This window comes from Ursus arctos, unplaced genomic scaffold, assembly GCF_023065955.2.
Source record: "Ursus arctos isolate Adak ecotype North America unplaced genomic scaffold, UrsArc2.0 scaffold_21, whole genome shotgun sequence".
NCBI classification, from domain to species: Eukaryota; Metazoa; Chordata; class Mammalia; order Carnivora; family Ursidae; genus Ursus; species Ursus arctos.
Window position 1 is genome coordinate 48,978,152 of NW_026622886.1, and position 20,592 is coordinate 48,998,743.

Sequence of the window (20,592 nt, forward strand, 5' to 3'; positions counted from 1 at the left end):
AATCCCAATTCCGACGTGGATGCGTCAGGAGCGCACTAAATACGTGCGGTTTCCCCAGGCACTCTGGAGGCAGAGACTGGGGAGACGCACCGGGATTTCCCCGATCACCACCACCCCCTTCCCCTTCTCGACAGGTTCCGCTCCCCACCCCACCCCCACCCTGGTCCACAGAACAGAAAGGGTGTGGCATGGAGAGTTGCATATTTTACTTTATTTTTATTAAATTAAAAGCTACAGTCTGGCGGCAATTCCAGATCAGGGTAAGGAGGCTCCTTCTACGGGGCAGGGAAGAGCGGGAGACAGACTGACAGAGACGGAGACACAGGAGAGAGAGGACAAGGGTAAGGTAGAAGGGGGATTGTTTCTGAAGAACACACAAGGCGGGCTCCTTGGGGGCTCACCTCAGCCCCATTCCCCCTCCCCCACACCGAAGTTCAGCAGTGGAGCAGTTTGTGGGGGCAGGGGGCTCAAGAGACCCTCCCTCCCCACCCAGGTCCTTTCTTAGCTTAGTCACTGGAGCACAGCACATACCAGAAAAAGCCAAGGGCAATGGAGGGGGCAGGGAGATTGGGAGTATGTACAGGGGGAGGAGGGGAGCAGAGCCTGGGAGATCCCTCTGCCAGAAGGGAGTGGCTCACACTGCACTGAAGCACTTGGCCTGTGGGGGACAGGGGAAGGGATGGCCCCCTCCCTCTCTGAACTCCTTCCCCAGTCAGACTGGTCCCCTATTTGTGTGGCGTGGGGGGCAGAGGGAGAGAGGAGAACAGAGGCTTCCGCTGGGTCCTATGGAGAAAGCCAAGGGCTTGGCAAAGGGGATGTCCTTCAGTCATCTGTGATACCCTTGGCTCTCAGCTCTTCTTGCACCCGGGTCAGGTAGGTGGGGTCCGGGTACCCAAACCTGGGAGCAAAGAGAAATGAAGGTCAGGGATTAGCTGTTGCAGCTTACTCGTATTAACCTCATGCTCACCCTCATTCTGGGTACCCCCTTCCAGCCCCTCCCTACCTCCCCTAAGGATATCCAAACCCGAGATAACTTAGCCCAATTCTGCTTATTTTTGTAGGTTAAGCTGGGCATAAGTTGGACCGGGTTGAATGTAGAGAAACTGGGATGGAAGAGAAGGTTGAATAGTTCGGGGTGGTCCTCTCCAGTTAGGAGGCTCCCAGCAAGAGAGGGGATTAATGTCCCTCGCTCACTGCAAATGGAGAGAAGGGGAGGGGCCCAGGGAAAGGAAACAAAGGAGGGTCGCACAGCTGGGGTCCCCCTGTGCAGCTGGTCTTGTGGTGGATGTCGTTCCAGGTGATGACATTCGGTCTCCCTGTGGTCATGGACGTGCCGATAGTGAAGGTGAGACGCTGGTCAAATGCCTTGCGGAACAGGGTCAGCACCTTGTTGCCCTCAGGGCAGTCTGGGAGGTAGGCCACCCGTGTGGTACCAGGATACCGAACTCCTGGGTTTGGGTGTTCAGCCTGGGAGGAAGGGGAAGCAGAGAGAGGACAGTGAGCAGCTGGGCGTCTGAAGGCCCATGATGCCAACAGAGGGTCATCCTGGCCAGCTGTCTGTCTGTGCACCCCCAGCTAATGCTGACAGGGCAGCAACAGGCTGACAGCCTTTCAAGGAAGGAGAGACTTCCTTGAAAGGTTTGGACAGCAGAGCCTGTTTTTGGAACAAAATCCTTACTATTTTTTTTTTAATATTTTATTTATTTATTTGACACAGAGAGAGGGAACACAGGCAGGGGGAGTGGGAGAGGAAGAAGCAGGCTCCCAGCAGAGGAGCCTGACGTGGGGCTCAATCCCATAACGCTGCCGGGATCACACCCTGAGCCAAAGCAGACGCTTAACAACTGCGCCACCCAGGCGCCCCCAAAATCCTTACTAGTAAAGAAGTTCTTTCTGCCGCCTCAATTCCTCAAGTCTCAATTCAGCAACGAATGGATTCTCAAAAGTGAGGAGAGTAGCTGATCCTTACTCACCAGATAACTCAGCAGAAATGGGAAGGCTCCGAATAATCTATCTTTCCGCCTTCCCTTCTCCACCTGAAAACACTCGCAATGCTTCTGTGCATGCCTACCCTGTTCTGTCTTCCCACTACTCTTCTTAAGACAGCGCTTCCCGGTCCCTCTGCAAACCAGGACTGAAAATTACTCTTGCTTCGTCAAGCAGGAAGAGGCCTATAGGCTGCTGACCACTCCTGTTTTAACCTTCCACTGTCATCAAGGTTTTCCTCTCATCCACCTGGAACGAAGTAACCTAACTCAGGGCTCCGTGAGGAGGGTCAGAGCCCTTCCTGCTATGCCTGCCTGCCCTGAGCCACCATCTCCGCAGAATTCACCCCTGCCAAGAATGGCTTGCGACATCCAAGTTCATCCAGGAAATAGTCTGCAGTTCCTCTCTCTCATCCCTGGTTTTCATGTCTGCCTTGGAGTGGTGGGATAGAAAAGCTGGGCCTGAAGGGGACCTTCTAGCTCCGGGGCACTGAGCGGGAAGGCATCCTGGGAGACAGCAAGACCACATCACACCTAACAAACACACTCCCCTTCACCCTGTTTCCCTCGGTCAGAGAACAAACCAAAGTGGGGGAAGCCAAAGGGGAAAGGCAGGCCGTAGGACTTCTTACCCCCTGGACACCGGGCGGGAAGACGTACTGGATGACGATGGTGCCGTACTTCTCATAGCTGGGCAGTAGGAGTGTGGCGTCCTTAGAGACCAGCATCCGCCCGTTCTGGGGCTGGTTGCCCACCAGCTGCCCATAGAAGCGGCCACACATGGGACAGGCCTTTTTCACCTGCAGGGCCCGGGTGATGCAGCCCTCACAGAATGAGTGCCGGCACTTCTCCAGTGTCTTGGCGTTCTGGATCTCCCCCAGACAGATGGGGCAGGTGCTCTCCTGTTCTTCGGCCTCCTCCCGAAGGCGGGGAGGAAGGGGAGGGGGGAGGGGAGGAGGAGGGGGGGGCAGCCCCCGAGCCCCTGGGGGCAGAAGTGGGGCTGCTCGAAGAGGGGGAGGGGGGGGCCCTGGACGGTGTAGCTCGGGGTGCTCCCCACCACCCCCCAAAGCCAGGCAGCCCATAAGCTCGCCCTGCCTCTGAGCTTTCTTCAGCTCTTTCTCGGCCTCTTTTAGCAGCCCCTTGAGAGCCTTCCGGGCCAGGTAGAGCCCATTGGGAGGGGCCGGGGGAGGGCCCTGTGGGGAAAGCTGGAGGACATAGATGTCAGAAGTCTCGCCATCTATGAGGATGGATACACGGTGTTCCTCCCGAAGCCGGGCCAGCCGGGCTGGGGTCTCCTTGCTCAGGAAGTCCCACACAGGCTTGGAGACAGTCACTTTGTTCTTGCAGGTGCCTCCACAGGCTGCCATTCTGGACAGGACGAACGACACTGCCCCCAGGGTGAAAGGGACTCAGGGTGGGGGGTCCCCATTTGACAAAATCAGTGCCTCCTACTTCAGGTTCCTTTCCAACCCTATATTGCCTCTACTATCTCAAAGTCCAACCCCCAACTCCTCCCCCAAGTTCATTTTCTGTCTCCTCTTAGCTTTCAAACCCCAGCACCCACTGAAGAGCAAGGAAATTTCTATAACTTTATTATTATTATCATCTGAGCCAAGCACCAGTCTTGGTTCTCTTTACACTCCTCCCAAGACCACAGAAACAATCTGGCCCTCCTCCCTCTGGGTGAAAACTGGCTTCTTTAAAGGGAAGGGAGACTTTTTGCTCACTTTGATCCCGAAGAGCTTAGAATTGGCATGCAGGCTTGCTCTCACTGTCCCTGCTCCCTACTTGTAGGTTGTGTGACCTGCTGGGTGGAAAGGAAAAGGAGGGAAAGTGAGAACCCCCTAACCCTTCCCACATGCACCAACCCAGCAGCCCGTGTAACAGAAGACTGGGAACCTGGGTGTAAGTTACCGGGAATGGGATTACTTGGCACATGGAATGAAGGAAACCAATTTAAAGGTGAAAGCTGAGTTTCCCTTGGGAAGCAGATACCTGGAAAGCCCATGGACAATAAGAGCAGCAGAAATCCCTCTGTTTCCACACTCAGCTGACCAGGACTAGGGGGAAGGGGGAGAGTAGAGAGCAAAGGGTTATGATGACAAATGTTACCATACCCCCCTCACCCCCACTCCACCAGCAGCCCAGAAACAAAACAAAAACTCCTCTTCCATTTCCTCTCCTTCTCTTCTGCAGAACTGCATCCCCAGCCTCTCCCAAGTTGCTAAAGATGGAACTTGAACATGTGAACTTTCCTCTTCTCTTCCCCAGCTCTGAGGCTCTCAAGAAAGCCTAGGGCACAGGTAAGAGAAGTCAGGAAGGGAAAAGCCCACACAGATGGAGGTCTTTCTTGCCACCTCCCTCAGATCACATGGGTAGGAATATTCCCTATGCTGCCCAACTCCTCACCCTGCCCCATATTCCCAAATAATTCAGCCCCTATTGCTAGGGAGCCTTCTTTGAGAGCTAACCCAGTCCCTTCTGCTGAAGTCTGTTTGGAATGCGAACAAAGTGGCAACAGCCCCTAAAGAACAAAGTTCTTACTGTCACCTATTACCCCCCCCCCCCCCCCCCCCGCACTGGAGCAGTACGCCTGTCAGGAACCCAGTCTGCATTTAGGGAGGGGTGGGGCTCAGCAGGGGCTCAGCTGGAGGAGACTTATGTTTCCCCTGAGTCTTACCATGTTCAGCTACAGAGCTGTCCCTACACCACCTCCGAACGTAGCTCAAATAGAAAGAGGGGCCATTAGTGTGACCTCAATTCCTGACTGATCCAAAGGGGAGCGGCTGTCTGTTTGTGCCTCCATCATAGTCCCCTCAAGGCCAGATGCACCTCGAGATTCAGAAAGTGAAACTGATATCCTAGAACCTCAGCTCATTCTGTCTATTCAAGGTGGAACACCCCCTCTCCATCAGAGGGAACCCAGGACCTAGATGTCCTTAGCTCCAAGTCGGGCTGGCACAGAAAAGGGAGGCGGGGCCACAGCTTATGCTGGGTCTCTCGTTCCTCTGGGGCAACCCAGGCCGGACACAGGGCCAGTCCCTCCCTCCAGACAGAGGCCGGACAGGGGCAGCCGGGAAGGGCGAGGGTCCCTGGGGCCATCAACTGAGGCAACCCCACCCCTCCCCCCATGACCTCCTGCAAGATCCAGAACCAATCCCCACGTCCCCCTCTCGCCGGAGCCCCCAGAGCCCCACCACTGGGTGGGGGTGTATGTCGGCCGGATCGCGGTCCCCAGAACCCCCAAATGGAGGCCAAGGCTGGAGGGTTATAGGAAGAGGATCGGCCAGGCGTGGAGGGGGGCCCCGGCGCCGCGCGCCGGTAAGGAGGCGGAGGAGGGGGCGCAAGGGGGGCAGGGAGGGCGCGCGGGGGGTGCGAGCGGGGTCCGGGGGGCGCGCGGTGGGTGTGGGGGGCGCCGGGCTCACCTACCTCCCGTCAGCGCCGCCATTGCCGGTCACATGACTGAGGCTGTTGCTGGGATGACGGTCTGGGCCTTAGCAACAAGGGGCGGGGGGAGACCCCGAGAAGGTGGGGGGGGAGTTTGCAGAGGGGGTGCAGACTAGGAGAAAGGGTAGCAGGGAGGACGGCACCCGCTTCCCCGGTACAGGTGCTAATCACCGTTTCCTTTGACCCCCTTCCATCCACGAGCCCCTGCCCTTCCGCCCCAAAACAAAAATGGAGGCGCCGTCCCAGTCTTTGGAGGGAGGGGGTGGCGTGTGGAACCGAGGGTAGGAGGTTAAATCTCTTAGAGACGCCACCCTTCTCGCTTCCCCCTCCCGGGAGGGGCCCTCTCCCTCTGCGTTTCCAGCCAGCTGCGTGGCAGCTTCTGCAAGCTGGTGGTGGATGGGTGGGCGAGCAGTGTCGGTTTAGGTGGGTGGGGAAGGGGGCAATTTTTCTGTGATCCTTATGCCATTGCTAGAAGGGCCTTTGAGGAATAATTTGGGATGGAAAGAATAATCATAGTAAGAAAAGCACTGGTTCTAAAAAATAAACAAACCCCAGGAGTAAACTATTTCAACCCCTTCCCTTTTGCTTGCCTTTTCCTAGATTGTTACCTTCTGTGACCCCCACAACCTGCTCCCACATGGGTGTTGGTGCGTGCCTCTGACTTTTGCTTCCACAAACAGGGATATTGAGGCCAGTCCAGAATGGGAAGTGAATACATCTTTTAAAAAATGCCTTGGGGTGGGGACAGGGGGTGTCAAGTCTATGGTTCAAATAGAGTTAAAAACTCTCAAAGAAAAAACAGCTCTGCTCTGTTCTGCTTCCCACATCAGAGAAATCTCCGCCCCCAGTCCAATTCACTTCCCTGGGGCCACATGAAGCCAGGTTTTTCCACCAGCCAAAAGACCTCCTCGGCCAAAGGGCCAAATGGTACTGGATCTCCCAGACTGGCAACAACTTCTATGTATCCACCCCTTTCTTCACTCCCCCCTCTGGGCTGGAGGGTTGGTCCCTTTCTTCACTTTCCCAGGACCCCGCTGTACTCTTCCCGCTCTCCAGACAGAAGACATCTTTCCCAGGAAGCCTGGGGAAACACCCAGTTCCTTCTTTTAGCTCCTGCCAGTGTGCTCTGAGAGGCTCACTCACCTTTGCAGGAATGGGTGTGTGATCAAGCCCAGAACCCTGGGGGATGAGGGAGTGCCACATGAGCTGTTCTCCCTGGCCCCCTATAGCTGAACTCCCACAAAGCCAGAGTAAGCTTTCCATTCCCATGCACACCCCTCACAACCTTTTAAGTTCACAGCTATCTATCTAGAAACCCACATTCTTAGTTAGGGGCCCAACATCTTAAAGCTTGGAATTCTTCATGGGGTCTCCACACTCCTAAGCACAAGGTTCCTCAGAAAGGGGGTGGGGGAGGCATGTCTGTGAAGGAATATGGATTCAATAATTTATTTCCTATATAGTGACAGCAATGGGAGTAAATACACAAGATCTTTTTTATTAATTAATAAAACAAAAAAGATGAAAAACAGAAGCAACAAAACAAAGACCATACTGCTCATGATACATTAGCCACATGGTCAGAAAACCAATTTCTAAAGAGCAACAGCTGCTGGTGTCACGGAGTTTTATTGCATTCAGCAGGGGAAAGGTAGACGGCTGGAATGAAAAAGATCAGCAGGCCCCTGTTGGGAAGATATCATAGGGGCTCTAATCCTTAACTGTGGACTCCTCTTGTTACTTCCTTTGGAGCAGAAGATGGAGGGGGGAGAGGAATTCTCCTTTATGACTTCTTGTGAGACTAATCAGTCCAGCTAGATACAGAGCAAAGAATCCTCGCATCCCCACAGGCCAGCTGCTAGTGCCCATCTTTATGTGTTAATAAAAAAAAAAAAGTGTGGAAGCCATAAAGGGGACGGAGGGTAGCAAGAATGGTTGCCTTAGCCCCAAAGGCATCAGGGTAGGGAGGACACTATCTGGCTCATCAGAGTCCTCTACATTCTGAGACTATCACATGTCATTTCAACTCTTTGGAGGCGGCTGGGTGATTGATTTATGGCTCTGACTCCTCTCTGGGGGTGGAGAGTGAAGATGACAAAGAAGGCCATCTGTCCCCTGGGAGACACAGTAGCAGTATAAGATGAGACCGACAAGAACAGAGTAACAAATCCAACTGGAGAAGGGTTTGCGAAGGGCCTGGAAAGGAAAAGTGCCAGGTGCACAGCTCCAAGGAGTAGAGGAGGTTCCCACACCGGAGTCCTTCATCCTCTCGAAATGACCAGGATTGACCCACGTAGAGATATTCCCTTCTGCTGGGAGTAAAACCTCAGGGATGGCTAGACACGAAGAGAGGAAATTTAGCACTGGGAATGAACCTTTTACCCTGGCCCACCATCCCAGCCTCCAAAACTGCCCACGCCCCCACCGAAGGGTTCCAGCCCAAGGAGGGGTGTGAGGTCCTGGTGAAGAGCTGCTAGCAACAGTAAAATGTCCTCACCCAGGCTTGAACACTTTGGCCATCTCGGGCTCTCGTGCCCAGAAGTACAGGGGTGGGGGTTGGAAGCAGGGTGAGGAAGAGTTTGAAGAGTAGTTAATTCTTGACAGACACCTTTTCCAATTCCCTGCATAATTTCAAGGGTCCTCCTGGGTCCCACCTCTGCGAGGTGCCAGCCGACTCACCACTCCCCACCCCATTAGTGTGTAAGATGGGCCATATCCCGTCACATGTGTGCATGCCAGCACCCACAACTGTAGTATCTTGAAAGTCCTCCATCCCAGGGCCTCCTGGGAAGGAAGCACGCCACAGTGAGTTCTATAAAGTTATCAGCAAAATTCAGACACTCCTAGTTCATCCCACACAGCAAAGTGCATCCAGAGTAGTTGCTCGAGCCAGGTCCATCTGTCCAGTCAGGTCCTGCAGATGGCAAGTAACCCCCTTCCCCCATCGCCTCCTACGTTCTAGAAACAACAGGACATTTACAAAGATCAAGGCACTTGGGAGTGAGTCAACAGTAACACTCTAATGAAGCAAGCAGAATGGCTGGAAGGGAGGGAGAAAAGGAAGGAAACTGGACGGGGGGAGATAGAAGAATGCATTTCTGAGGGTCAGAAAGAGCCTACTCAATAAGATGGAGTTCTGTGAATGGAAGGAGCCTGTAGCTGGGATTTAACAAAGGAGGAAAAGAAGAAGTGGTGGTCAGCATATCCGCCATTCCCCCAAGCCTCTCAGAACCCTGCCACCTTGACATAAAGCAGCAGTCAGCACGGAGTCAGGCAGTCTCTTAGGCAAAGATGTTGGTAATAAAATCCAGGAATCGCTTAGCATACTGCTCAGGATGGACAGTAGAGATCTCTGCCCCAGCCTGTGAGAGGAGGTATGGAACACGGTGTCAGGCCACCCCCCCAACCTTGCCCCCCACCCTTGCCCCCCACCCTCCTTTCCACTCCACACCACTTCCATACCCAACTCTTTGTCCTTTTGCCACCCCATTGCTCTGGGACAAAAGGCTCCCTGTTCCCAAAAAGTCAAAAGACAGGAAAGGAAAGGCTTTGGGGAACGCTCACCCCATGCTTGACAGTTTTGGCTGCGTGAGCTGCTTTCTTCTTGGCATCGTACTGTGTCAGGATGTCAATGAGGCCCATGAAATACACCTCCTTCTGGGGAGCCCCTGGGGAAAGAAACCAGCAGTGAAGAGCAAGTATAGTCCCAACTCCCTCTCCCCAAGAACCAGTCAGATCTGTTTTGAAAAGCTAACCAGCCTCTCTCCCACCACCCTGGTCTCAGTCCCCCAAGGCCAACCCTCCCCCCAACCAACACCCCTAATATTTCCCGGATCTCTCACCCTCAGCACTCCGGATGGCGTAGACGTCAATGAAGGACTCAAACTCTCCAGGGCCCAGGGGCCGATGAGAATGGATGTAGCCGCCGATACCCTCAGGGGAAGTGCCATAGGAGCCCACCAGAGCAGGTGGTCCTGTCAGGCCACAGTCCCCATCCCCCTCTGACTCCTCCTCCCGCACAGGCCCCTCCTCCTCTGGGTCAGAGCCCCGAATGATGTCGTGGATGCCCAGCAGAAGGCTGTAGTCCATGATCTTCAGCTGCACTAGGAACTGAGACCCCACTGACAAATCAGATACCTCAGCCCTCCTTCCCCACTCCCAGGAACCACCCCTCTACCTCCACTCCTGAGTTTCTGGGGCCCTCCCGGGGAAAGGAAGGATGAAAATTGAGGACTGGAAGGATACCACTGCCCTGTAGTGCATCCATGTCCTGGTACCTGAGGTCGTCCTTTTAGCTGATTCTAGTCAGCCCCTCCATGGGTCACCTCTAAGGGTTTTTCATGTCCCACACCCAACTCCCCTACACGCAGAGAACCCAAAGAATAAAGGGAGGAGGAGCAGTTCCCTCAGATTGGGAATGGGGAGCAAAAGAAAACAGCCATTTCCCAAGCACCCCGATCATCACCTCCACATCTCTCTTTAGCTTCTCTAGAAATACTTTCTTCTCCTCTTCACCAATATAAACCTTCTGGTTCTTGTTGAGAAAATCCATATCCTTAAGGGTGGGCAATTCTTTAACCTGAAAGTAAAGGGACCTCTTAGGAATACATTCCTTCCCCCAAGGTCCCAGAGAACAATGCTCTCCCTGGGGCTCTATGTCTAACTCAGTAGCCTTGAGGGGAGAGAGATGTTACAGCCCCTCTCTGCCTCCACATTGCCACGCTGCCCCAGAGGCCGTTCTCAGCTCTAGTGGCTTCTCCAAACTCTGTCACTGCAGTGGTACCCCAGATCACATCCCACTACCTTCTGCTTATGGTTTTCAGCCAAGACCCCTCATGCTGACTTTTCTTTCTTCTTCTTAAGCAAAAATAGCTGCTTGAATACAAGAACCCAGAGTGGGAGGTAGAAGGTAAGCATTTTGCTCTTACAGTTTGTCATCTTCATCCATCGCCAAACCTTCCCCACGAGATGACCCAGGCCAGCGAGAACGCAGCCGCTCCCGCCGCCCATTCCAAACACTGAATCCCTGGATCCACACCAGTTCCCCCTCTCTTCCTTTTGGCAGTTTAAGATAAGAATAAATAGCTGGTGCCCCTACCTCTAGCCTAAGGAGGTCCCTTTATCTGCCCTCCCTCATCCCATCACCTAATATTAGCATCACCTTTTCCTTATCGCTGGCTTCTCGGGATACTAGGGAGCCCTGTGGAGAGACCCAAAGACCAAGTCAGCAGAAGTAGCTAAAGGAACAGTTAGGATCCAGCTCCTAAGATGAGTACTCAAACCCAGAGTCTTCTTTCCTTTGACATGAACCATCTAGGTGCCCTCCCAGGCCATTCCCCACTCTCAGGCCGTCAGGAGCCTCTCCCTCAGCCCTAGCTATCCTCTCCTTACCTTGAGGTCATACTTCCTGTGCACAGGAAGACGGTGGCTAAACATGTTACGCATCACAAGCATGTAGCTGTCTTCATTGTCCACGCTAACCCGGTACATCCCCAGGAACTGGGGCAGCAGTGTGTTGCCATGGCACTTCACGATGTACTGGGGTAGAAGGGAGGAAGGAATGGGGAGAAGCGGAAGAGTAAATGCACGAAGAGCCCAGGGATAGGAATGCCACCATTCCAGGGTAGGGCAGACAACTTCAAGTAGAGAGGTTCCAAGGTCCAAAGTGGTAGGGGGAGGGGGCACCTGGGTGGCTAGTCAGTTGAGCATCTGACTCTTGGTTTCCACTCAGGTCATGATTTCAGGGTTGTGAGATTGAGCCCCACAGATTGTGGAATCCACTTGGGATTCTTTCACCTCTTCCTCTCCCTCCCTCCGACCCCCTGCCAAGTGCACCTCTCTCTCTCACACACATAAATACATAAATAAAATCTAAAAAAAACAAATCTAAAAAAAAAAGTGGTGGGGACTTGTTAAAGAGGCCTGTGGTTATCCATGCAGTTTCTGAACCCTCATCTCCTCTGATTTATTCCATTTGTATAATGTCTCTTAAAGATTTTATTTACTTAAGAATGAGAGAGAGGGAGAGAGAGAGAGCACAAGGGGGGCACAGAGGGAGAGAGACAAGCAGACTCCCTGCTGAGCTCGGAGCCTGGCTCAATCCCAGGACCCTGAGATCATGACCTGATCTGAAATCAAGAGTAGGCTGCTTAAACAACAGAGCCACCCAGGCGCCCCTAGACCCTCTTTAAGTACAAGTGATAACAGAACCAGGATTAGAAATTACATCTCCTTACCAGTGAAATGATTTTACCTAGACTAATGTCTCCTGGTGGGCTAGATTCCTGTAGTAAAAATGTTCACATGATGGCTTATAATTTGGATTCTTAAAAAACTATTCCTCTTTCAATGCAGCTGTCTCTCTCAGTATTGCTGCCTCATTCTCTTCAGAGCCAGCCTTCTCAGAAAAGTAGTCAATCCACTTCCTCTCATGCACACCTCAACCCAGTGAAATCAGATTCATGCCCTCATTTTTCCTCTGAAATCTACATCTCCCTTCCTCAAACCCCTCAGTTGCCAAATCCAACGGTATTCATTGTAGTTACTGTTGTATTTCAACCAGGGGGCACTTAATACTCCTGACCGGTCTCTCTCTGGAACTCTCTTCACCCTGAGCTCCCACTAGTCCGCTCTTCCAATTCTCCTCCCTCTTCCTCAAATCCCACATAGAACAAAGGAGGGCACCCGGCACTCAAAGTCTACTTTACGGGCTCTCCTCTCTCCTTGCTTCTTTTCATTTCTTCTCCACACACTTCCCGTCAATAATCTAGTCTATATTTCTGGTTTTAATCACCGTCTGTCCCCGTGCGACTCTCAAATCTACACTTCTACTTGCCTGAACTTCATCCCCCAACCACTTACGGGACACCTGTATCTGGAGGAACTGCAGAAAACCCACATTCAACATGTCTAAATCAGAGCAGCCTTCCCCCAAAACCTTTTTCTGCTTCCCAAACATTCATAAATGGACACCCAGTTATCCTGAAGCAGAAATCTGAAGGACACTTGGCCTCAATTTGCACAAGCCTCCCACAGGTCTTCCTCTGCATCTCGGCCGCCAGGGCTTGCTCACAGAGACTGTTCTCATTCCCTCCTACCTGCTCACTCTTCACCCCCAGTCGTCCCCTCTCCAGCCCACTCTTGAAAATGCAGTCAGGGGGCTATTTCTAAATAACATACCTCTCTCGCAGCTCTGTGCCTTGACAGGTTTTCCCTTGCCTAGAATGCTTTCTTCCAGCTTGTCTAAGGAGTCCATACTAGTCTTTCAGGCATCAACTCCTATGCTACTCTCTCTAAAAAACTCTCCTTCAACCTCCCAGTGCACCTCGTGCCCCAGGGAGGTTAGGATGCTCTTCCTCTGCACCCCTACAGCACTCCTTACCGCCTCTACTGCGGCACGCCCCCCCCCGCCCCCCCCCCCCCCCGCTGTGTGCTCACGCTGCTGCTTTCCTGACCTCTGCCGTCAGACCGAGAGACCCTCCAGAGCCTCTTCCTCATCCACCTCTTTCTCTGCTGCCTCATGGGGGCCCGGTGATAATGGACATTCAGTGTTTGTTGAATAAACCAATCAGTTCTCGAGTCTTTTATCTATTCCTTGCTCGTTGACCTCGGGGAGATATTCAGGCAAAATATTCTGGAAACTCCACATTCCAAGTTAATCTGATCAGACAGAATAGGCTCCCTAATCCCACTTAGGACTGGATATGATCATGGCTTCTCCCCTTAAATTTATCCCCAACTGCACGCTTATCCTGATTTTCTCCTCAAAACCCATTTGTTCCTGACAGTATATTTGGTATTAACACTTCACCTAACTCTGGCTCAATCTATAGTTCATACTTTGCTCTATGTGTGCCCTTTATGTAGCAAGCCACAGCGGTTCTAGATTGTAAATACCAAATGAGAAGGAACATGTCTAACTTCTCCTATTTGGTCAGACACAAAGAGGTATGCAAAGGCTTTTTCTGAAATTCCTAGTTTTCAAAAACATGATGTCAAGTGCTTCTTGGGCAGCAAAATGGGTTGTAGGGAGGAGAAGAGATGGGAAATTTCCCAAGGTACTTTAGCAGCTAAGCTATGAATAGAGAGGAGAAGGCAAGAATGAAGCTGGAGAGCCGCCTGACCTGGTGGTAGTTGGAGAGGTTGCTATGCATGTCAGCAATGTCCTCACTGGATACTTCTTTGATGACCAGAGTTCGATCGTAGGAGATAAGGAAGCGGCCGTCGCTGCCTTCACTTTCACTTGGGGGACTTCGGGTGAGGGAGACCTGGGAACACAGGCCAGAGGCTCTTTTCCTCTTTGTATGGAGATGCAAGTCATAGGATAATGGTCAAGTGACTGTGTCTGGAAGTGGATAAAACCCCTGGATAAAAGGTTGAGCAGGGGTTCTTCATCCGGACTGAATGAAAGTGAAAGCAAAAATTTTAATGTAGCTACATGTTTCCCCAAGGACAGGGTTAATGGCTTTCAACAGATTTTTGAAGATGCCTGTGACCACAAACAGGTAAAGAATCAGACTTGCCAAAGCTCTCATTTCTCCAAACATGACTGGCCCAAGGATTCCCCGGTTGTCAGGGAGAAAGGACTCCCCTCACCCAAAAAGGACTCTCACCAGGTAATCTTGGTCATCAATGCCAAATCGATCACGGAGGTTCCTGAAGACCTGGGGGCAATACTCCTTGAACTTGAAATGACTAGGCAGATTTTCCCTGAAATAGGGGTTTTCAAGGTGAGAAAACAAAATAACAATATTACCTTACGTTTATATGGGGCTTGACAGTTTATAGAGCACCTTCACACATTTACCTTATTTGATTCTCATAAACCTCTTGTGAAGTCCTTTAAAGGTATATTATTCCCATTTTATAGAAGGGGAGACTGGGGCTCAGGGTGGTTGAGTGACCTGCTTCAAACGCAGAGCTGGTAAGTAGCTTAAGTAGAACCAGGATTTAATGCCCGTTTAAACAGAATCGTTTCCAAATCTCCTGCAAGTTTGAGACATCCTAAAATTGGCAACAGGTGCCACTGTTTTGAATGGCATCTTCTGATACCAGAAGCGCCTAGACTCAGATATTTCTTTCAGGGAGTCTCTATCAGACGCTAACGGTAAGGGCATCTAAATGTATTTACTCTGTGGTATTGCCAGGCTAGATAAGAAACAAACTATTACAAATGTATACGGGTGTAGAGAACACTGGAAGTTATTTTAATGGTTTCTTGCACGATACTGAATCTCTGCACTGGGAAGGGGGTTAGAACACAGAACTTGTAAACTGCCTTCAATTCACTGACACTTAACTCTTAAAATTATGTATTATTCTTCTAGGAAGGTTGACAGGAGAAGAGCAGAGATCTCCACATACCTGTGGAAAAGGTGATTGTTGACCTTGATCTTGGAGCTAGCCTTAAAGTCGTCTGGCAGCAGCATCACGGGGGGAGGTACCTGGCTGAGCTCATTGATCTGAGAAGCCGAAACAAGAATAGGGAGCCAGTGAGTAGGGGTGGGGGGGCTACTTCTACCCTGTATCTGGGCAAGAGTCAGAAAAGGGCAACTCAAACCTCGTTCCTTTACGAACACTGGTTACGCATCTACTTGCTAGAGGTGAGAGAAGGCATCTGATCTCTCCTGCTGCCCAGCAAGGACTGCAGTCAGCGGCCCCCACACACAGCCCCTCACACTCCACCCCCGTGGAACTTCATGCTCACAACAGTCATTTTACAGGCAAACCCTGTGAGCAGCTCAGGGCTATTTTTAAAGCTGTGAGAAGTTCTAAAGAAAAAAAATACCCTCAGCAGACTCAAAACACTCAAGACAAACAGTTCCATGCTCCATTAAAAACAAAACAAAAGGCATTTTTTTTGAAGTAGACAAGAGAGTTAATGGGACTCTGAGGAGTCCACAGCAAAAAGAATGAGAAGTCCACGTCCTACAAGAGGCATCTCCTTACAAACAGGACCAGGCCTTCCAGACCACCCTGACCCAGGTCTCTCTATAGGCCCCCACCTGCCTGGGTGTAAAGTAAGAGAAGAGCAGCTGATTTCAGAGGGAATGCATGCATGCAGGCAGAGGATATGAGCTCATTAGTGTCTGTTCTTAAAGTCAAGCCGGCCCACGGCCCAAAGGATGCAAGCAACACATGCTTTCCTCGGCCCCCAGAATCATCCATCTGCTAATTCTGGGTCAAAAGGGGGTCCCTGTACGAAGAAATCCCGAGGAGATGTGTTTTCTCCCCGGCGTTGTCACAGTACCGCTCACCCACCTTTAATAGCGCACTTATCATATGACTCTAACGGCTAGTTTATGTAAGTTCCCTACCCACATTGTGCGCTCTTCGAGGGCAAGGACCAGTTGTAGCTGTCTGTCTCTCAGGTGCCTAGCTAGCATAATGTTCGGCACAAGGGGTCCTGAGGTGTTTCTTAAGTGAATAAAAGGATGTCTTACCTATGTTTACTTGATCATTCAACAGAGGTTATGAAGTGCAGTCTAACCTAAATCCCACAGATTGCAGTGAAACTGTGCTCCTTTCATTCTCAGTAGAAAAGGAGGACAGAACAGATTCCTCCAGGAAAACAAAAAAAAAAGTCACTTGAGATTCCCAGCCTAAAATTCAGCTATAGTTCTTCATGCCCCCTCCTCGCCACCTGCTGTTAAGCAGGCTGAATCATCACTAAGACATATGTTCAAGGAATTCTCCATTCTAGACACTTGAAGTAAATGTGGGTTGGCTGCAGGGTGGGGTGTTGGAGCTTAAAGTATATATACCTAGGGAAATTGAGGCAGCTCTCCTGTGTAACTCCCTCAACCCTTACCAAAGAAAAATCCTCCCTGTTCAGCTTCCCAAAAGGATGGATGGGTCACCTGGAAAGTACACGTGACAGACAGCTCTACCTCCATCAGCTTTGCCCACACCGAGTGCCTTAGCATGGATACTATAGGAGCAGTCCACAGAATCACAAATACAAATACAGAGCCCCCCCGCCAAAAGACATTGGAAACTACAAATTAAGAAGGAGACAAAAAATTGTACTCTTCCTCACCCCGGTCCACCTCCACAACCCTGCCATGACTGTAAGGATTCGAGGAAATTGATTTATAAAATATTGCCTGTTACAGTCCAGGTCCCTGCATCCCTCCCACTCCAAATCCAAGGGAAGAGGAGCAATGGCCGTGCTTCCTTCACCTGAGTGAAGGAAAAAAGATACACTGGCCTCTTTGGCCTCCTCCAGATTCCCAGGCCATACAATCTACCTGTTTCTAAAGTTCACCATCATAGCGTCCCCAGGACCACAGCTGCTCAGCCATCTCTTTGGTCAAAGATGACCCCCCACTTACACCAAACACCAGCACTGCAGCCAGCAATGGGGATGCAGTTAAGACCAAGGCTATGTGTGGTGTGTGTGTGTGTGTGTATATACACACACACACACACACACACACACACACCACACATAAGCCTTAACGAGGCTCAGGGTGGGTTGCTTCTCAGAAATGCTGTACCTCTGGAAGGGACAGGAAGGGACAGGCATGATTAGAAGGTCTAGAAGGTCTAGGAAAGCCTGGACCTTCCCCCAGAGCCAAGGTTCCAAAATCAAGGACAGCAGCTTAGAAAGGAAAGTGTACTATCCCCCTCATTCAATTACCTTCCCTGCGCCCCTTCCACGCACAAACTCTCACCGGAGACCTCACCACCACCAACCCTGAAGAGCCACTCCCCCTAATGTCCTTCCAGCTGAAGCCGGGTCCGGCCAGTCTCCGCGGCCTGCGGCTGAGGCTGGACCTGGCAGGAAGGAGGCAGCGAGCTGGATTTCAGGTGGAGAAGACGTAACTAGAGTGGTGGAATAGAGGGCGGAGGGGGAAACAAAAGTCTACATTTCAAAAAAGAAACAACAACAACATCTAGAGCGAGAAGATACGCCGGGGAACACCTGGGGTTTGGTGGCCAGGGACCAGGACAGCCGCGGGGGAAAAGGGGCAGCGCGAGGGGCTCCGGAGGCGGGAGCCTGGAAACAGGGACGCCCGGAGGAGCAAGAGCAGCGGGGTTCGGACAGGGCTTCTGGGGGGGCTAGTGCCGGGTCTCACCGAGTGGGCTACGCCCCACAGGAACACGCCCACCAGCGGGTCGGCCGCCCGGAACACCTTCACCTTCTGCTGCACGAAATGCTTCTTCTTGGTTTTGGAGGCGAAGCCGAAACCCGGACCCGGGGCCGCTGTCGCCGCCGGTACGGTGGCCGGCGGGACAGAGGAGGACGCCATAGTCAGCCTCTCCCGTGCACCCGATGGACTGGAAGCCGGAGCCGGCGGCGAAGCAGGCTCCCGACCCCGGAAGCGGTGCTCACCTGGGCCGCCGTCACGTGACCGGAGGCTGGCCCGCAGGCGCGCAGCAGGGCGGTGCGAGGCTGGCTCCGCCCCCTGGCGCCCGCCCGCCCCAACGCCCGCGCGGTGGGTGGGCTCACCTGGCGCAGGGGCGGGTGCACGGAAGTCGCGTTCCCGGCGGGCTGTGGGCGGTCGGCCAGGCCCGGCCCTGCCACCGAGTCGGCTGGGATGTGGCCTGCGCCGGCCGCCTTCACTCCCAGGTCTGCGGCTCCTTTGCTGCAAAGTCGTTGCCTTCCGGTTTTGCCCAGTTTCTAGGAGTAACCTCTCGCTTGAGGCTCACCCGAAAGTATTTCTTTACGAAGTAGGAGATCCCTTAAGTAGTTTGGATGGATTATATGGGCTTTTACAAGGACCACGCAAGCATCATTTTGGAGGGTGCCTGGAGTATCCCAAAAGTGTAGGCACGAGGTGGTGGACTAAAACAGTGGCTGTTGGGATGGAAAGAAGGGAATGGCATCTAAAGGTAGAGTTTGGAACGATTACCCAACATTTGCAGCAACAAGGACGGGACTGGAGGAGATTATGCTAAGTGAAATAAATCAAGCAGAGAAAGACAATTATCATATGGTTTCACTCATTTATGGAACATAAGAACTAGGAAGATCGGTAGGAGAAGGAAGGGAAGAATGAAGGGGGGGAGGGTAAACAGAAGGGGGAATGAACCATGAGGGATTGTGGACTCTGGGAAACAAATTGAGGGCTTCAGAGGAGAGGGTGCGTGGGGGATTGGGATAGGCCGGTGATGGGTATTAAGGAGGGCACGTATTGCGTGGTGCACTGGGTGTTATACGCAACTAATGAATCATGGAACTTTACATCAAAAACTAGGGATGTACTGTATGGTGACTAATATAACAAAAATTATTTAAAAAATAAAGGTAGAGTTTGATGTCACTTTGGAAAATTCTTAGTGGATGTGGCACTTGAGGGAAAGGGAGACATTGAGATTGAATCCCAGGCTTCTGGCTAAGGTGAGGAGACATGGTGGTGCTGACATGCAAAGGAGCAGTTTGGTGAAAAGTTCAGTTTGGAATGTGTTTGAGGTACCTGAGGGCAATTGAACATGTGAGCCCAGAGCTCAGAATAGTCTGGGCTGCGGATACAGATTGAGTAATTGTTATGGAATCAGAGGGTGTGGATGGCACCTTCTAGAGAAAGCAAGAACCTTGGTATAGACCAGCATTTAAGAGGCTAGTGGGAGAAGACTGAGCGATAAAAGGAACCAGGAGAGCAGGGTCACAGAAACCAGGGAGTAGAGTTTCCAGAAGGAAGGAGTAGAGAGCAGTGGCACATGTCATGAAGAGGTGAAGCAAGACAAGGATGGAGAAGTGCCCATTGTATTTGGCAACTAGTGACCTTCAGAAAGCAGTTTCAGCAGAACAAGAGCCAGTTCAAGGTGAGCTGAGGAATGAATGGGAAGTGAAGAGGCGGGGGGGGGGGCTTGGGACTTTGTCAGGAAATTTGGCTGTAGGAAAACAAGATGGGGAGACACTTATAGAGAAACATGGTAAAAATACACACTTCAGGGCACACTTGGCTGGTTCAGTCAGTAGAGCATGTAATTCTCGATCTCAGGATTGTGAGTCTGGGCCCCATGTTGAGAGTAGAGATTACTTAAAAAAATAAAAGAAACACACTTTTCAGGGAGACCTTACAAGGATAAGGGGAGAAATCACAAAGAAGATGCAAACTGCCCGTCTGCATCACTTTTAGATATTGTATATATTGGATCTATGTAAGTATCTCAAGAATGATCTAGAACCGACTTGCTTTAGTCCAGAGAAGAGAGATTTATCACTTGTTAGGGGGAAGAAAGGAAAGGATCAGTGCAGATATAGGTAAGTGTGTAGGGATGGAGGGCAGATGAAGAATTTCATGCTCAATTGCCTTGTTTGCCTAATAGGGGAGGTGAGAAGGGATCTGGAGTTTTGACCACCTGCTCTGGGAGGCAAGGGAGGAAACCGAGTAGGGATACACAGAAATGGCTGAGCAGCACCAAAGGGCCAGTTAGCTTCCTAGGCTTTCAGTTGCCCCAGTATTTTGGTCATGCACTTTTCTCCATTCATCTCAGAAGCTCCAAGTACGAGCAGAGAGGACACATAAGGGTATGCTCCAAAATGGGGGTTAGGGGGTGCTTGGCTGCCTCAGTTGGTAGAGCACGTTCCTCTTGACCTCCAGGCCGTGAGTTCATGCCCCACACTGGGCATACAGCTTGCTTACTTACAAAATAAAATAAATAAAATGGGAGTTAGAAGGGTGAATGTGGTAGATGGCCTTGGGACAAAAGAACTGAGCTGTTGGCAAAGGAGGGGTGGAGTCCATTGGAGAGGGACAGAATTGACACTGGGACCAAGGTGATGGTCTGAGGGAAAAAATGAAGAGAATGGGATACCAGTTTTTGTTAAAAACTACAAACAACCTAGATTGACGTTCACCAGTAGTGGACTGGTTTAATAAAGTATAGGATAAGTTAATAAAAAATTATATATTTTAATGAGGTAAATTTTTTAAAGATTCGTTTATTTATTTTTAGAGCGAATACGTGAGCCGGGGAGTGGCAGAGGGAGAGAATCTCTTAAGCAGACTCCATGCTGAGCGCAGCCCAACACTGGCTGGATCCCACAACCCTGAGATCATGACCTGAGCCAAAATCAAGAATCGGATGCTTAATCAACTGAGTCACCCAGGCACCCCTATTTTAATGAGGGAAATCTATGTATAATGACACGAAACAGCTCCAGAATATATTGTCAAGTGGGGAAAACAAACAAACTTGTGTAAATATA

General features: G+C 51.3%; 2 protein-coding genes across 19 annotated transcripts; both read right to left on the bottom strand.

Annotated features, from left to right (window-relative positions):
* Nucleotides 1–191: 191 nt before the first annotated feature.
* Nucleotides 192–5,758, bottom strand: DTX3 (deltex E3 ubiquitin ligase 3). Of its 16 annotated transcripts, none has more exons than XM_048217901.2 (7): nucleotides 5,415–5,716; nucleotides 4,666–4,709; nucleotides 3,981–4,045; nucleotides 3,713–3,792; nucleotides 2,618–3,353; nucleotides 1,250–1,467; nucleotides 192–898 (listed from the first exon to the last, which is right to left on the bottom strand). In XM_048217901.2, exons 4-7 carry the CDS (start codon nucleotides 3,739–3,741, stop codon nucleotides 823–825), a joined length of 1,059 nt encoding a protein of 352 aa, XP_048073858.1. In that variant the 5' UTR covers nucleotides 3,742–3,792; nucleotides 3,981–4,045; nucleotides 4,666–4,709; nucleotides 5,415–5,716; the 3' UTR covers nucleotides 192–822. The 16 variants fall into 16 exon arrangements, with proteins under 16 accessions (XP_048073858.1, XP_048073856.1, XP_048073866.1 ...); XM_048217899.2 differs by having other exon boundaries at nucleotides 3,981–4,277; XM_048217909.2 differs by having other exon boundaries at nucleotides 2,618–3,372; nucleotides 3,713–3,789; nucleotides 3,981–4,277; nucleotides 5,415–5,712.
* Nucleotides 5,759–6,910: 1,152 nt separating this feature from the next.
* Nucleotides 6,911–17,841, bottom strand: PIP4K2C (phosphatidylinositol-5-phosphate 4-kinase type 2 gamma). 3 transcript variants are annotated; one of them, XR_003316668.4, is made up of 11 exons: nucleotides 17,513–17,831; nucleotides 14,796–14,893; nucleotides 14,045–14,141; nucleotides 13,556–13,699; nucleotides 10,824–10,970; nucleotides 10,594–10,632; nucleotides 9,898–10,011; nucleotides 9,275–9,542; nucleotides 8,997–9,100; nucleotides 7,930–8,794; nucleotides 6,911–7,768 (listed from the first exon to the last, which is right to left on the bottom strand). XR_003316668.4 is itself a non-coding variant. In XM_026500172.4 (10 exons), the coding sequence occupies exons 1-10, from the start codon at nucleotides 17,684–17,686 to the stop codon at nucleotides 8,714–8,716; spliced, it is 1,266 nt and encodes a 421-aa protein (XP_026355957.1). In that variant the 5' UTR covers nucleotides 17,687–17,841; the 3' UTR covers nucleotides 6,911–8,713. The 3 variants fall into 3 exon arrangements, 2 of the variants coding, with proteins under 2 accessions (XP_026355957.1, XP_044240597.1); XM_026500172.4 differs by having other exon boundaries at nucleotides 6,911–8,794; nucleotides 17,513–17,841; XM_044384662.3 differs by lacking the exon at nucleotides 17,513–17,831 and adding an exon at nucleotides 17,074–17,477 and having other exon boundaries at nucleotides 6,911–8,794.
* Nucleotides 17,842–20,592: the final 2,751 nt, after the last annotated feature.

Bases quoted from the DNA above. Each gene is read 5' to 3' on its own strand.
- PIP4K2C (XM_026500172.4), bottom strand. From the start codon at position 17,686: ATGGCGTCCTCCTCTGTCCCGCCGGCCACCGTACCGGCGGCGACAGCG. The intron at 10,633-10,823 runs GTAAGGAGAGGA...GTCTCTCCACAG, and splicing joins ACAGGAAGTATGACCTCAAG to GGCTCCCTAGTATCCCGAGA. The intron at 10,012-10,593 runs GTGATGCTAATA...CTTTACTTTCAG, and splicing joins AAGCCAGCGATAAGGAAAAG to GTTAAAGAATTGCCCACCCT.
- DTX3 (XM_048217903.2), bottom strand. From the start codon at position 3,741: ATGCCAATTCTAAGCTCTTCGGGATCAAA. The intron at 1,468-2,617 runs GTAAGAAGTCCT...CCTTCCTCCCAG, and splicing joins TCCCGCCCGGTGTCCAGGGG to GCTGAACACCCAAACCCAGG. The intron at 899-1,249 runs GTGCGACCCTCC...CTTTGCTCCCAG, and splicing joins TGCACAGGGGGACCCCAGCT to GTTTGGGTACCCGGACCCCA.